The sequence below is a fragment of the Daphnia pulicaria genome, chromosome 6 (genome assembly GCF_021234035.1).
Source record: "Daphnia pulicaria isolate SC F1-1A chromosome 6, SC_F0-13Bv2, whole genome shotgun sequence".
In the NCBI taxonomy this organism is placed as follows: Eukaryota; Metazoa; Arthropoda; class Branchiopoda; order Diplostraca; family Daphniidae; genus Daphnia; species Daphnia pulicaria.
The window spans coordinates 21,406,570-21,418,762 of record NC_060918.1 but is presented as its reverse complement, the minus strand read 5'-3'; the positions used below and the strand labels follow the sequence as shown (position 1 = coordinate 21,418,762).

Here is a 12,193-nt window from a genome sequence, read left to right as displayed (position 1 = left end):
TACAATGTTTATACCAGACGCTCAACTGATTTTGTAGTAGAAAACATGGCCGACATTACTACCGTCATGCTGCGCTAACAGAGGCGGTAGACGGTTGAACTAAACAGTCAAACAGCTTGTCATCCTCTGGTGAAATTTTGTCCGAGCTCGTGATTAAATTTGGAGGATCGCGAAAACGCCGATTGAACGTTTAAATGAAAAATCACGTAATTCTCGATTTTATTCCTTAACAGTCTACTTATTTGGCATTCGTCCTTGACATTTGTCATCCACCCTTGTCGTAATGCAGTGCTGAGCTGCTTCTCATTCATTAACTCTTTTTGCAGACGTAGCACCGAAGAAGAGCATTAATTGTACAAATAGAACGACCGTGAAATTTTTATTTTCTCACTAACATTGTGTTACTTAAAGCTCTCAAGTGTATCAAATAACTAGCAATTCCTTTCGTTTCCCAAGCTCCATAATTCTTGCAGGCTAATGTGTATTACTGTTTCAGATGATGGAAGTTGATGCGGCTCCTCCTAAGGGAGAGGGTCTTAGGCAATACTACATCACCAAGATTGAGGAGCTCCAGCTGGTAGTTGCGGAGAAAGCACAGAACCTTCGAAGGCTACAGGCACAAAGGAACGAACTCAATGCCAAAGGTAGATGGAAAGTTCTCGTTTCCTTTCAATCATGCTAATTTTCTCCTAGTTCGCATGTTGAGGGAGGAATTGCAGCTGCTGCAGGAGCAGGGATCATATGTCGGTGAAGTTGTCAAAGCCATGGACAAGAAGAAAGTACTTGTCAAAGTTCACCCAGAAGGTAAATTTGTAGTGGACATTGACAAGAACATTGATATCAACGACATCAAGCCAAACTGCAGAGTTGCTCTGAGAAATGACAGCTACACACTGCACAAAATTCTCCCCAGTAAAGTAAGTGCTTGAAATGTGATCCCCCCAAGTAAAGTATTGTTGTATCACATTTACGGTGTGGTGATTTAGGTTGATCCGTTAGTGTCTCTCATGATGGTGGAGAAAGTACCAGACAGCACTTACGAAATGGTTGGAGGCTTGGATAAACAGATCAAAGAAATCAAAGAAGTCATTGAGCTTCCCATCAAACATCCGGAGCTCTTTGACGCCCTCGGTATCGCTCAACCAAAAGGTGTCCTACTCTACGGACCCCCAGGAACAGGTAAAAAATAGAACACCATTTATTTCTCTTTAATTTCGTGATTGTTTCACCATCGTTGGTGTATTTCAGGTAAAACACTTCTGGCTCGTGCCGTCGCTCACCACACGGACTGCACTTTCATCCGAGTCTCTGGCTCCGAATTAGTTCAAAAATTCATCGGTGAAGGTTCTCGTATGGTTCGTGAACTTTTCGTCATGGCCAGGTACCGATTTAGATTTTGAAATTTTCCAATACAATTGATCAACGTTGAATTTTTAAAATTAAGGGAACACGCTCCTTCCATCATATTTATGGACGAGATCGATTCCATCGGCTCTTCGCGTATCGAATCTGGTAGCGGAGGTGATTCCGAAGTTCAACGTACCATGTTGGAGCTGCTGAATCAGCTCGACGGTTTCGAAGCCACCAAAAATATCAAAGTGAGCCGTGTACCAGCTGGAGGGGGGGAGAATTGTGTCGATTGTGTTTGAATCCTGTCAGATCTGTTGACACTGTCCCTCTTTCCTTTCGTCTCATGTAGGTGATTATGGCCACGAATCGTATCGACATCTTGGACCCCGCTCTATTGCGACCCGGCCGCATTGATCGAAAGATCGAATTCCCGCCACCAAACGAGGAGGCTCGCCTCGACATTCTCAAAATTCACTCGAGAAAGATGAATCTGACTCGTGGCATCAACTTACGAAAGATTGCCGAGCTCATGCCCGGCGCTTCCGGAGCGGAAGTCAAGGTTTATATCTTTTTTTTTTTCTACACTTTGATTGGTTTTTTCCTCCCTTCTAACATTCCACACCTATATAATATTGGTTGCATGTGTGCAACAAATACTCTTGTGAGTAGTGGGTCACATGATTGCCTAATCGTATCAGATTGGCGAGCTACATAATCGAGAGCTAATTTTCTATCTCCAGGGTGTTTGCACAGAGGCTGGCATGTACGCTTTGCGCGAACGGCGTGTCCACGTCACTCAAGAAGATTTCGAGATGGCCGTCGCTAAGGTGATGCAAAAGGATTCCGAGAAGAACATGTCCATCAAAAAGCTCTGGAAGTGATTGTTATATCCTTTGTACTTCGAATCCAACGGTCTGATACTGGACGAAACTTCATCGCACTCACTCGGCAAGCAATCAACTAAAAATCAGAAACAAAAATTTAGAAAATTAACAATAATTCAAATTCATTGAAAAAAATATGGCTGTAATCCCGAAAGCTTTTTTTAATTTTCATTTCACAAGATTGAATATTTCTGGACTTGTTCCACGTTTGAAACTCCTAAGCCTATCAAGCCCAGCCCACGTTGTCATTACTTATTTCCTTCTTCTCTACTGATTAAGTGATATCCTTGAAGAAAGAAGTGATGTACCGATGGATTTTCCAAACGCTCGTTATGCCAATACAAAGAGATCAGAGTGCGCTAAATAAAAGTTGACATCTCAGACGGAGAGGTTCATTCAGTTTGGATTAGATTAACCTTGAGAAGTTGATCGAAAGAATCAAGAATTTAAAGGGTGGTCGTATTAGACGTAAAAACTTTTGCTTTGACGGTAGAAGCTTTTGGTATCAAATATTCCGTAAGATAACTAGGTTTGGACGAACTTGAATAACAGAATAAGGAAGAAGATTGTATAAGAAAAAACTGGTAATGCCGGATTTATTCCCAGAATCTCGGATGAGTTCCATCCTTTTTTCGTGCAATGAAAGAACGCAATTAATTTCGACTGCATAATACAGCTCGGATAAAACGGAACCAGATTTGATTAATTTGGTTGCGCATCGAAGAACGTGAATAAATCTAATCCTGTAGAGATTTGTTTTTGAGAAATTCTTCAATAATGAAGGCTTCGCAATGGACACAAGCGGCGACGAACAAAACAAATCCCGTCTAGACTCTGAACATTTATCTTTGATAGATACCTACGTCAGTGCGTTATTTCGCCCTCATTAACTGTTGGAAATCGATCGTGTGTCTTAATTACCTTAATTGATGCCAGCAAGCTGTGAAATGCTTCTGAATAAATTGACTTCTAGTCTTTAAGTGTGCGCGCTGCTCTGGGCATGGGGGGCAGTGCAATAAAAAGAACTGGCATTTACGTACAGTTGTGAAATTACCAAATTGGTTAACGGCACTTGACGTTGGCAAACTTCAAACTTGAGGAGCTATTTAAATGGATACATTTCAACACTACAGTGAAAAACGCTGACTCAAACCAGGGCCAAAACTTTTGAATGAGCGAGGCTAATTTAGCAACGCATGATTCAACAACAAAACCTGCTGTAGCAAGGAAGACCATCGAGTCATTGTATTGAAATGATGCAAGCAAGTTTCACCTATATTGACGCTGGATTTTCTCAGCGATATTGGGACATGCCTTCAGGTGCACTAGCAACCGGCTGATTGATTTCGACTGGATACTATACACACAACTTGAATTCCTAATGAACATCAATTTTTGATTCGAGTTTTTAGCACTCTTAAGCAATAAGTGCTGTTTTTCTTTTCTATTAATTTGCATGTGTAGTTGCGTAAGTCGTACAAGATAAAATCTCCAGATAACACACAATCGGTGAATTTCTCTTGAATAACAACTAGATCAAGGGCGTAGTCAACTTAAAAAATTTATATGTTTTTGGAGGAAATTCTATTATTCAAATTTTCATCTTTTTAAAAGAATTAAACGGAAGTAAACGCACTAAATGCCAAGCTAGTAAAAAAAACTGTAATTTACTAATTTCATTCGATTTGTTTCAAATCAAACGGAAAATTGATTGAACGAAATTAAATAAATCTGGCAACGTGTTACTTTTACCGACCCCCCCAGCGATATTGCCGACCGCCGCCAGAGCGCCTGTGTTGGGGCAGTGGTGGTGGGCTATAGACTAGTGTACACTGCAGCAGTAGAAAGAAGGTTTCGTGTAACGTTGTCTTCATATAGGTATTTACTGTCGTGTGTGAAGTGGGTTTGCAGGTGTCTGAAGACACAGTTTTACCTCGGCAACTCCAACTGTTAACGAGGCCGAGCCTCGCCAATGTCAAACGCCGTTTGCATCGAACAGAAAACTCGGCTAATTCAATCAATATGTGGAATGTGTTGAACTCTGTTTGCAACGCCGTTGATTGAGAGACTCATTGCTGGTTTCAACCCAGTGGTCTGTGTGTGTGTGTGTGTTAGTGTGTGTGTATATGTGAGAGTGTTTATTCGATCGAGGAAAAGAGAAAAACGGGTCACTACAACCAGAAATTTTTGTTCGTTTTCCAACGTCATTAAGGTGAGATTTTCTGATGGCTGACCGCGGACTTTGGACTGAATTTCTCTCGCCGAGCTTTCACGTCCTCCCACCAAACTTTTTCTCCTACCTCCCACCGCCGAAAAAAGAATAATAAAAAGAAATAAGAACGACGTTGTATGAAATCGTGTGACGTGATCACATGTTCACGTAAATTGAGTTCATTATTTATCAGACGAAAGGAAGTTGTTTGCTGTTTTCTTTTCAATCGTCACAGTTATTTTATTTCTTTAAACGAGAAAAACGAGTCGAACGAAAAGGAAGTTGGCGGCTTGGCGATAAGGTCGATAAGAGTGAAACAACCTCATAGAAAAGAAAGAAAGAAAAGCAGAAGTAGTTTTTATTGTTCCCGATTTCACCCCCACACGTGAAAGCCCAACGGGCACGAACCATCATTTTGTTTGGCCATTCCATTGCGATTGTTGCAATTGAAAGGTTCCCCCCTACATTATCGGTCTCTCTTGTAAGGTTTGATTGCCTAATTTATTCCAAGTGGAAGAACTGCACGTAAAAAAGCTTTTCTTTTCTTTCTTTCCGGAAGTGATGATGTAAGACTGTTTACGTGTGTGTTGCCGTAACGCCCACACTCGTCTTGTTGTACCTGTTGGTGGCCAACCAGCGCCTCCCAAAGTCTGAAAAGAACTAAGATTAGACTCTCTCGCTATCTAAACAAAATATATATATATCGATACCAAAAGTTTGAGAAGGAAAAAACGTTTGAAACATATCCAGACAGACTTGGTGTACACGCAGAGAGAGAAGCCCCTGTAACCGCCTTGTTATTTAATCCGGTGGGAGGAAATGTTAATATTCTTTCTGTACTTTTTATTCTTTTTGGCTTAATACAATGATTGATTTATCTTTCAGGATACACTAGGAGGTTGGAGAAAAAAAAATCGAGAAAAATGCCTCCTCCGCCACCTCCGCCGGGTCCTCCTCCACCACCCGGACCTCCTCCGCCGCCGTCATTCGGCGCCAAAGGACCCAGCACGTCTAAAATGGGCAAATCGGGAGGCGTCGATGATCGCAACCAGCTGCTCAGTTCTATTCGCCAGGGAGCGGCGCTCAAGAAAACGGTGACCAACGATCGCAGTGCGCCCGCCATCGAAGGGGGAGGCAGCAGCAGCAGTAACAACAACAAACCCAGCGGGCCGAAACCGTTTGCCGTGCCGGCCGTCAGCAATGGGACAGCAGCGCCTCAACTGGGCGGACTTTTTGCTGGTGAAATTATTTTTCTAAGACATTTGACAGGCCAAGACAAAATACGTCATGATTCTTATAACTCTTATCTCAATCCAGGTGGAATGCCGGTTTTGAAAGCGACAGGTAGAGGGCGACTGGGCCCAGTCAATCAGAATTCGTCCGGCGGCGGTGGTGGCGGCCATCCAGGTGGTTTAAGCAGAACGCCTTCAACGGAAATGCCTCCTTCCAACACGCCGTGGAAGCCCAAAACGCTTAATGGATCCACATCCGGCTCATCCATCTCGTCCGCCTCGTCAGTCAACCGAGGACCTCCGCCACAGCCTCCGCCAGCCAGCAGGAAACCGTCGCTCGTAACGGTACATCGAACCGTTTCTCTCTTATCGTCACCTGTTTGTTTTTCTTATCAAATTTTCCCTTTTCTCTTTTTTATTTTAAAGAGTGACTCGACGGATAATGTGTCGTACGCTCGGAATCCGCCGAGCGTGCCCACTAAACCGCCGACTTTGAATTTCGGCAAACCCAATTTGGCACCGAAACCGCCTTCGATGGAATCGAAACCCACTAGTCCCGTTCCGCCTCCGGCTGGAAGCGGTCGAGCTGGGAGCGGGACATCTGCTTCGAATAAACGACCTTCGCCACCTCCCAAATCGCCCAGCATCGCCAGTATGAGCATGAATTGGCCCGTCAATCCGACGAGTCCACCTCCGCCGCCGCCGCCCAGTGCCAAACCGACGGTGGCACGGGCTCAGAGTCTTCGATCCGTCAAACCAGGAGCTCCGGGATCTTCGGAAGTCGAAGAGTCCATCATGGAGAGCCAAGAAAGGCGCAATCAGAGTTCGCAGGACATTTCATCACCTCCGGTGGCCCCTCCGCCGCCACCCAACCGATACGCCACCTTACCACGCAACGCCATTCCGCCGGCAGGAATCTCCGGAGCTCCTCGTGGCCCATTACCGCCGGTGCCGCGAGCTCCAATGGCCAACGGTGTTCATTCCAGTCCGGCCAAAATCCGGCCACCTTCAGTGCGTCCCCCACCGCCTCCGCAGCGGATCAATCCTCCTGCCTCAATCCCTCCGCCGCCGCCTCTTAGTGCTCCTCCGCCACCTCCGCCGCATCGAATGAGCCCGGCACCTCCGCCACCTCCGTCGTCTTCCATCATGTCGAGCAGGTCGCCCGGCATCTACAACAACAGCGGCCCGCCGACGCCGCCCACCCGTGGGTCTTCCATGCAGCGGAGTAGCGGCTCGGTGACGTCGCTGTCGTCGATGGTCGTCCCTCCGCCACCTCCGCCACCACCCAGCGTGGCCTACGCCTTCCAGCAATCTTCTTCGGCCGAACCGGAAGACTTTGAGTCGCGATTCGCCAGCCGCTTCCGCCCGCTGCACCACATGCCGTCGCCGGAGCCCTTCACCAACTGCCAGAAGCTTTACCCAACGCGTAGGACTCAAACTTAAACATTTCTAAATCTAAATTTTAAGGCTAAAGTGTTAGACAAACAATTGACTCGACAGTAACTTTACTTACAAATGTTTTCATTTCAATGAGAGAAAAGACTTAAATTTTTGGGAGAAACTTCTTTGGCTTTTGGGTTTCAAGACCTTTGATAGGGTTTCCTTTTGATTTATTTTTATTATTCCGGTTATTGGCTTATTTTTACGCTTCACAGCTCAAGTGTACATTTCTTTTTTTTAAATGGGCAATGGGTTTTTTCTCGTCATTTTGTCTCTTAGATGTCAAAAGTCTTATAATTCTTCAAAGTAACTGAACTTGTCAGGAAACTTTGGAGAGCTTATTTGTTTAACCGCCTTGTCTGACGCTTATTTTTTTGTGTGTATTTTCCCGGCTTCTTTTTCTCTCCTCCTGGCTATTCCTATTTTATTATTGGAAATCAACATCTTCCTCTTGGTGTGGTGACGCTTCTAAATTGACGTCCTTGTTACCCGACACACCCGACACGTCCCAACGACCAACAGTAGCCAACCAGAGTATGAAACGCCAGCAAGCGCCGCAGCCGCCAACGATGCAGCAGCCCAGCAATTCCGGATCGCGTTGGCCCAGCAGCAACGCAGCTCCTTGCTGAAATTATTTTTACGAATAATTACGTAACTCGTCGAGCTTTTTTTCCTGCAGAGATGGAAGGAGAGAAAAGACAACTTTGGGTTCGTTTGGCGTGTTGCTTCAATGACTGTGATTGTCCTTGTGCCCATTGAAAAGATGTCATCAAACAACACCTGTCGTCTGTCATTTTTGTGTTACGTCCGTGTTCGTAATTGCAGGGGAGGTGGAGGTTCCGATCACTGGAAATTCGCAAGATGAAGGAGGAAAAAAAATAAGTGCCACATACAGCCATATTAATAATCGATTATTGGTCTAATGAAACTTGAAACGATCGTTATAAAAAAATGTTATTTCTCTCTTTCCCCCCGTGTGCATGAAACTGCTCTTTCTTTTGTCTTTTGTTTTAAAATGATGTTACGTCTAGCAAATTCAAGAAAGAGTAGAAACGAATATAAAGGGGGGAGTCCATATGTTGTAAATAAATTTTTTTTGTCGGGTGCCCCGTTTAGTCAACACGCGATTTATTATTATTTTTTCTTTTCGTTTTTTTTTTTTTTAAATCCACCCCTCAATTTTCTGTAACCGTTTCATCGCGGGAAACCTGAAGTGCGCTTAAAATCATTTATTTCCCGTGTGTAACTACTATTTACTATTCTGTATTTCCGAGTATACTATATATATTTTTTTTTCTTTTTTAAAAATTGGCGTGCTTGTATTTGTGCGTGTATGATGGAATTTTCGGTAAAAAAGAAAAGAAATTAGAATAAGAAAGGAAAAAAAAAGAGCTTTGGTTGTCACGCCCGTTTCCTTTTGATTTTGAACGTGGCGCTCTATCGAGCTGAAAGAAAAAGCAAACAAAAGGGAGGAAGGAAATCTATATCCTCGAAAAAGGGTGTGTGTGTGTGTGTGAGAAAGAAATGTGTGTTCGGCCAATCCCTTTTTTTTCCCCGATATACGATTATTATAAATATGCCTCTTAAATCATTTTGTCAACCTTTTATGGTCTTGTTTTTTTTTTCCTTTCTTACTATTTACCCTCTTGTATTCAACTATATAGGCCTATACGTGTGTGTGTGTTTCATCGCTCGATTTTTCTGCATTCATTCTCCATCGTTTGTTAACTATACATAATAAAAATGCCCAGAATAACAACGAACGTCCAAATATCCGAGTGTTACAAAATTGAAAATATCTTTCTTTATTCAAGGAATTTCCTTTTCTAAAAAATTCTAATAAGAACTGAACGATCATCATATTTCCTGTTGAAAGCTATGGGGGATGTTATGTAATAATCAACTTGGAAATAAGTGAAAAAATTTAGTTATATTTTTACATGTGGAGAGACGTTTCACGGTTTGGACTAACATCTCCGGCGTCCGAATTGGAAACGAGGGTCTCTACCGAAATGGTCTTGGCTTGACGGGACTGGTGAGAGACGCTGGCGTGGGCCGTCTTGGTTTTCCTGGTGCTGCTGAGGCTGTCGGCCGTCGTCGTGCTGGATCGGCGCAGCAATTGATTGCGCCTCTTGGCCCACCAGCCGCGGTAGAGGAGGTAGACGCGTCGGTTGCACGTGAAGGCCACGAAGATAAAGAGGCCGCTCATCGAGTTGAGGATGATGTAAATGAAGGTGAAGATCATGCCGGCCGTCGAAGACATGTCGAAACAGGCGGCGATGAAGGCGAAGATCCAGGCGAATCCCATGACGGTCGACATGCGGGCGTAGAGTTTCAGCTGGCACAGGGCCCGCCGACGCCTGGAACACTGGCCCTGACAGGTCGATGAACTGTAGATGATGGCCACCGTCCGGACGAAGAGAACAATGTTGGCCACAAGAGCCAAGGCCAGCGGCAGGCCGAAAAAGACCATGTTGGCCTTCGGGTTGCTGATCCAGCAGAAGAGCTTGCCGTACTCAACTTCGAACTCACCGGTGCAGTCGCAGAAGTTGATGGCCACCGCCACCGACACGATGGCCAGCGGCAGGCCGTAGGCGTAGAGGCTGTAGCGCGGAAGGATTTTCGATGGCTTCCGGGGGGCCGCCGACCATCGGCCCAGCGTCAGGAAGAGGTCGATGGCCATGACGTTGGTCCAGAAAATGGATGCCAATCCTTCGTAGTGGAAAAGGATGGCGGTGGCCACGCACAGCTCGGATTTCTGGTGGACCGACAGCGACATTCCGATCATGATGCACAGCTGGAATCCGGATGTCATCAGACACAAATTCATGACGGCCAATCCGGCCAAATTCCGCAATTCCGGGAAGATCAAGTACGTGACGATGGTGGCCATCATGGCCAGGATCGAGATGGACATTAAGCAGAGCGTCAGGTAGGATTCGACGATCAACGCCGTCGGCCATTTTTGCGAGATGTAGAGGCAGACGGCCAGCCCTCCGTCCGGAAGACTTTCGTACTCGCCCGGCTGCAGAGTGGGACCGATGAATGGGATGGATCCGTTGTAGAGGACCGTGTTGTTGTCGAAGAAGATGAATTCCGTCTGGTTCAAATGGATGACGTTGCACGACGTGTCCTCGATGACACTCCGGTTCTCACAGACGGCCACCGAGCCGGACAAACTGGTCAGACCCGACGAATTGGACGAGCCGTAAAAGAACAAATCCGCCATGTACTCACCCGATTTGTACCACTGATCCGTCGCTTTGATGTAGACCTTTTAACATAATCGAGAGATGATTAAGTAATAATTCTTAATGAAATCAGAAAAGATTAGATATATTAGACTACTATCAATTCGCTTTGATTCGTTTCCGTGTTGTTGGTGACGTCGATCACGAATTCGTCATTGTGGTAAATGGCCGTTATCCCACCTCTAAAAAAATAATCGACCTGTCAATTTGATTATCTTTTTAAAGAGATAAGAGATGATGGTGAAATATATCCAACCTGCACCAGTTAGCGAAAGTGTCCGTTTCCGATGGGACGGGCTGTTCGTGGAGACCCACCAGTTGGCAAACGACTCCGTCAATGACGGCGATCAAACGATCCTGGACGATCAAACTGCCCATCAGAGCGACAACGCTGTCGATCGTTGGCTCGCCCGATCCATCTTCCGCCTGACTCAGCCAGAAATCGATCGTCAGCGATCGCTGCTGGTCCATCATCGGTGCCGCCGGCTTATTCTCCTTGGCCGTTCGGTTGACGAAAGCCACGTCCAGGTTGGTGATGCGCCCAGGATCGATCCCGACGAAAGCCGCAAAAACGGGAGCGAAAGAGTCTTGAATGATGGCCAATAAATCGTCGTCGGAGATGTTGCGGCTGTCGTAAATGGCGTCGACGTAGAGCGTCAGCTGGATCACTTCCAGCTCCATGACGTACGTCATCCGCCAATCGGTCTCCGTTTCGTTGGCGTCGATGTAATCGCAGAAATCCTCCTGGAAACCGTGGACGTGGCCCGGAGAGCAGTAGATCCGGCGGCAGGCGGATGCGAACGGATCCCAAACGTAGCCGGAAGAACATCCGTGATCCTCCTCCAGGTAGTCGAGCATGCTGATGAGGAATTGATAGTATTCGCTGTTGCCGAAATTGATCAGGACGGAGAAGATGGCCGGCAATTCCACGTGATGTCGGGATGACGATGAGTCGACCTCGCCGGAATAAACCACTTCCGCCATCAACCTGTTGGTGGTGGCCACCGGTGGTGGCGGGCAATGCCAGTCAGTGGCCTCGTAGAGATCGGCGGGCCTGGTCGATCGATGGCCTAATTGATCGGACGGAAGATTGCTGTTGTTGTTGTCAACATGATTGGGATTCAAATGACCCTCATGGTGATGACGCTGGCGGCGTCGACGACACCACCAGCCGGAATGATCCGTCAGGCAGCATTCTTGATTGTCTTGACTAGTCGTCGTCTGCTGGCCTAGATCTTTGTTGGTGTTGAATTTATTCGAATCCAAAATGTAATTCAAAACTCGAGTCCACGCCGGATTGACGGACGCCAGTTCCCGGTGGATCAAATCCAATTTAGTCGCTAATATTTGTAATTATTCATTAAATAATCAACGTGATGTTTTGATTTCGTAATAATAATAATACCTAAACTGGAGGTGCAATCGTCAGGTAATAAGACGAGGAAGACGAAAGAGAAGACGGAAATGGACGACAGGATTTTCCGCTTTTTCGACATGCTAATTGGCTGGGATCGGATGGCGATTAAAGTTAAGTGAACTGTCGGTTGTTGTCGGCGGTTGACTGAGCATTCAATGACAATGATACTCGTTAATAGTGACTAGACGAGAGCGATGATGACAATCACCAAATAGCGCGTGCGCAACAGCAATCACCGACCCCTATCTATCGCGCTCTTTGATACCACCGAGATGCAATAACATAATAGCCCGTCCATTAGTAATCAAAACAATTAGCTCGCTACGTCTCATAGTCTCTCTTGTCTGTAAAAAAAAAGGTTTTCCGGCTCGTGATTATCTTACGTATTATATCGTTCACGGTCGTCT

At 45.7% G+C, this 12,193-nt stretch overlaps 3 protein-coding genes across 5 annotated transcripts; 2 read left to right on the top strand and 1 right to left on the bottom strand.

Moving 5' to 3' along the window:
- The first annotated feature begins 57 nt into the window (after positions 1-57).
- On the top strand, positions 58-2,617 carry LOC124342734 (26S proteasome regulatory subunit 8). Its single transcript, XM_046795870.1, has 8 exons — positions 58-206; positions 497-644; positions 694-917; positions 987-1,179; positions 1,249-1,381; positions 1,445-1,598; positions 1,700-1,909; positions 2,091-2,617. The coding sequence occupies exons 1-8, from the start codon at positions 195-197 to the stop codon at positions 2,229-2,231; spliced, it is 1,215 nt and encodes a 404-aa protein (XP_046651826.1). The 5' UTR covers positions 58-194; the 3' UTR covers positions 2,232-2,617.
- A 1,400-nt stretch (positions 2,618-4,017) lies between these two features.
- Positions 4,018-8,420, top strand: LOC124342660 (WAS/WASL-interacting protein family member 3-like). 3 transcript variants are annotated; one of them, XM_046795743.1, is made up of 5 exons: positions 4,018-4,446; positions 5,332-5,685; positions 5,764-6,023; positions 6,105-7,104; positions 7,644-8,420. In XM_046795743.1, the coding sequence occupies exons 2-5, from the start codon at positions 5,370-5,372 to the stop codon at positions 7,745-7,747; spliced, it is 1,680 nt and encodes a 559-aa protein (XP_046651699.1). In that variant the 5' UTR covers positions 4,018-4,446; positions 5,332-5,369; the 3' UTR covers positions 7,748-8,420. The 3 variants fall into 3 exon arrangements, with proteins under 3 accessions (XP_046651699.1, XP_046651697.1, XP_046651698.1); XM_046795741.1 differs by having other exon boundaries at positions 4,019-4,446; positions 7,641-8,420; XM_046795742.1 differs by lacking the exon at positions 4,018-4,446 and adding an exon at positions 4,791-5,255 and having other exon boundaries at positions 7,641-8,420.
- Positions 8,421-8,659: 239 nt separating this feature from the next.
- Positions 8,660-11,920, bottom strand: LOC124342595. Its single transcript, XM_046795626.1, has 4 exons — positions 11,775-11,920; positions 10,626-11,709; positions 10,467-10,551; positions 8,660-10,392 (listed from the first exon to the last, which is right to left on the bottom strand). Exons 1-4 carry the CDS (start codon positions 11,863-11,865, stop codon positions 9,055-9,057), a joined length of 2,598 nt encoding a protein of 865 aa, XP_046651582.1. The 5' UTR covers positions 11,866-11,920; the 3' UTR covers positions 8,660-9,054.
- Between the last annotated feature and the right edge of the window lie 273 nt (positions 11,921-12,193).

What these genes read in the sequence shown, in the direction of transcription:
- LOC124342734 (XM_046795870.1), top strand. An exon ending in CTACGGACCCCCAGGAACAG is followed by an intron (nt 1,180 to 1,248) that starts GTAAAAAATAGA and finishes GGTGTATTTCAG; the next exon opens with GTAAAACACTTCTGGCTCGT. An exon ending in GAACTTTTCGTCATGGCCAG is followed by an intron (nt 1,382 to 1,444) that starts GTACCGATTTAG and finishes TTTAAAATTAAG; the next exon opens with GGAACACGCTCCTTCCATCA.
- LOC124342660 (XM_046795741.1), top strand. Translation starts at nt 5,370, where the DNA reads ATGCCTCCTCCGCCACCTCCGCCGGGTCCTCCTCCACCACCCGGACCT. An exon ending in ACTGGGCGGACTTTTTGCTG is followed by an intron (nt 5,686 to 5,763) that starts GTGAAATTATTT and finishes ATCTCAATCCAG; the next exon opens with GTGGAATGCCGGTTTTGAAA. An exon ending in GGAAACCGTCGCTCGTAACG is followed by an intron (nt 6,024 to 6,104) that starts GTACATCGAACC and finishes TTTATTTTAAAG; the next exon opens with AGTGACTCGACGGATAATGT.
- LOC124342595 (XM_046795626.1), bottom strand. Translation starts at nt 11,865, where the DNA reads ATGTCGAAAAAGCGGAAAATCCTGTCGTCCATTTCCGTCTTCTCTTTC. An exon ending in ACTTTCGCTAACTGGTGCAG is followed by an intron (nt 10,552 to 10,625) that starts GTTGGATATATT and finishes TTATTTTTTTAG; the next exon opens with AGGTGGGATAACGGCCATTT. An exon ending in CGAATCAAAGCGAATTGATA is followed by an intron (nt 10,393 to 10,466) that starts GTAGTCTAATAT and finishes TTATGTTAAAAG; the next exon opens with GTCTACATCAAAGCGACGGA.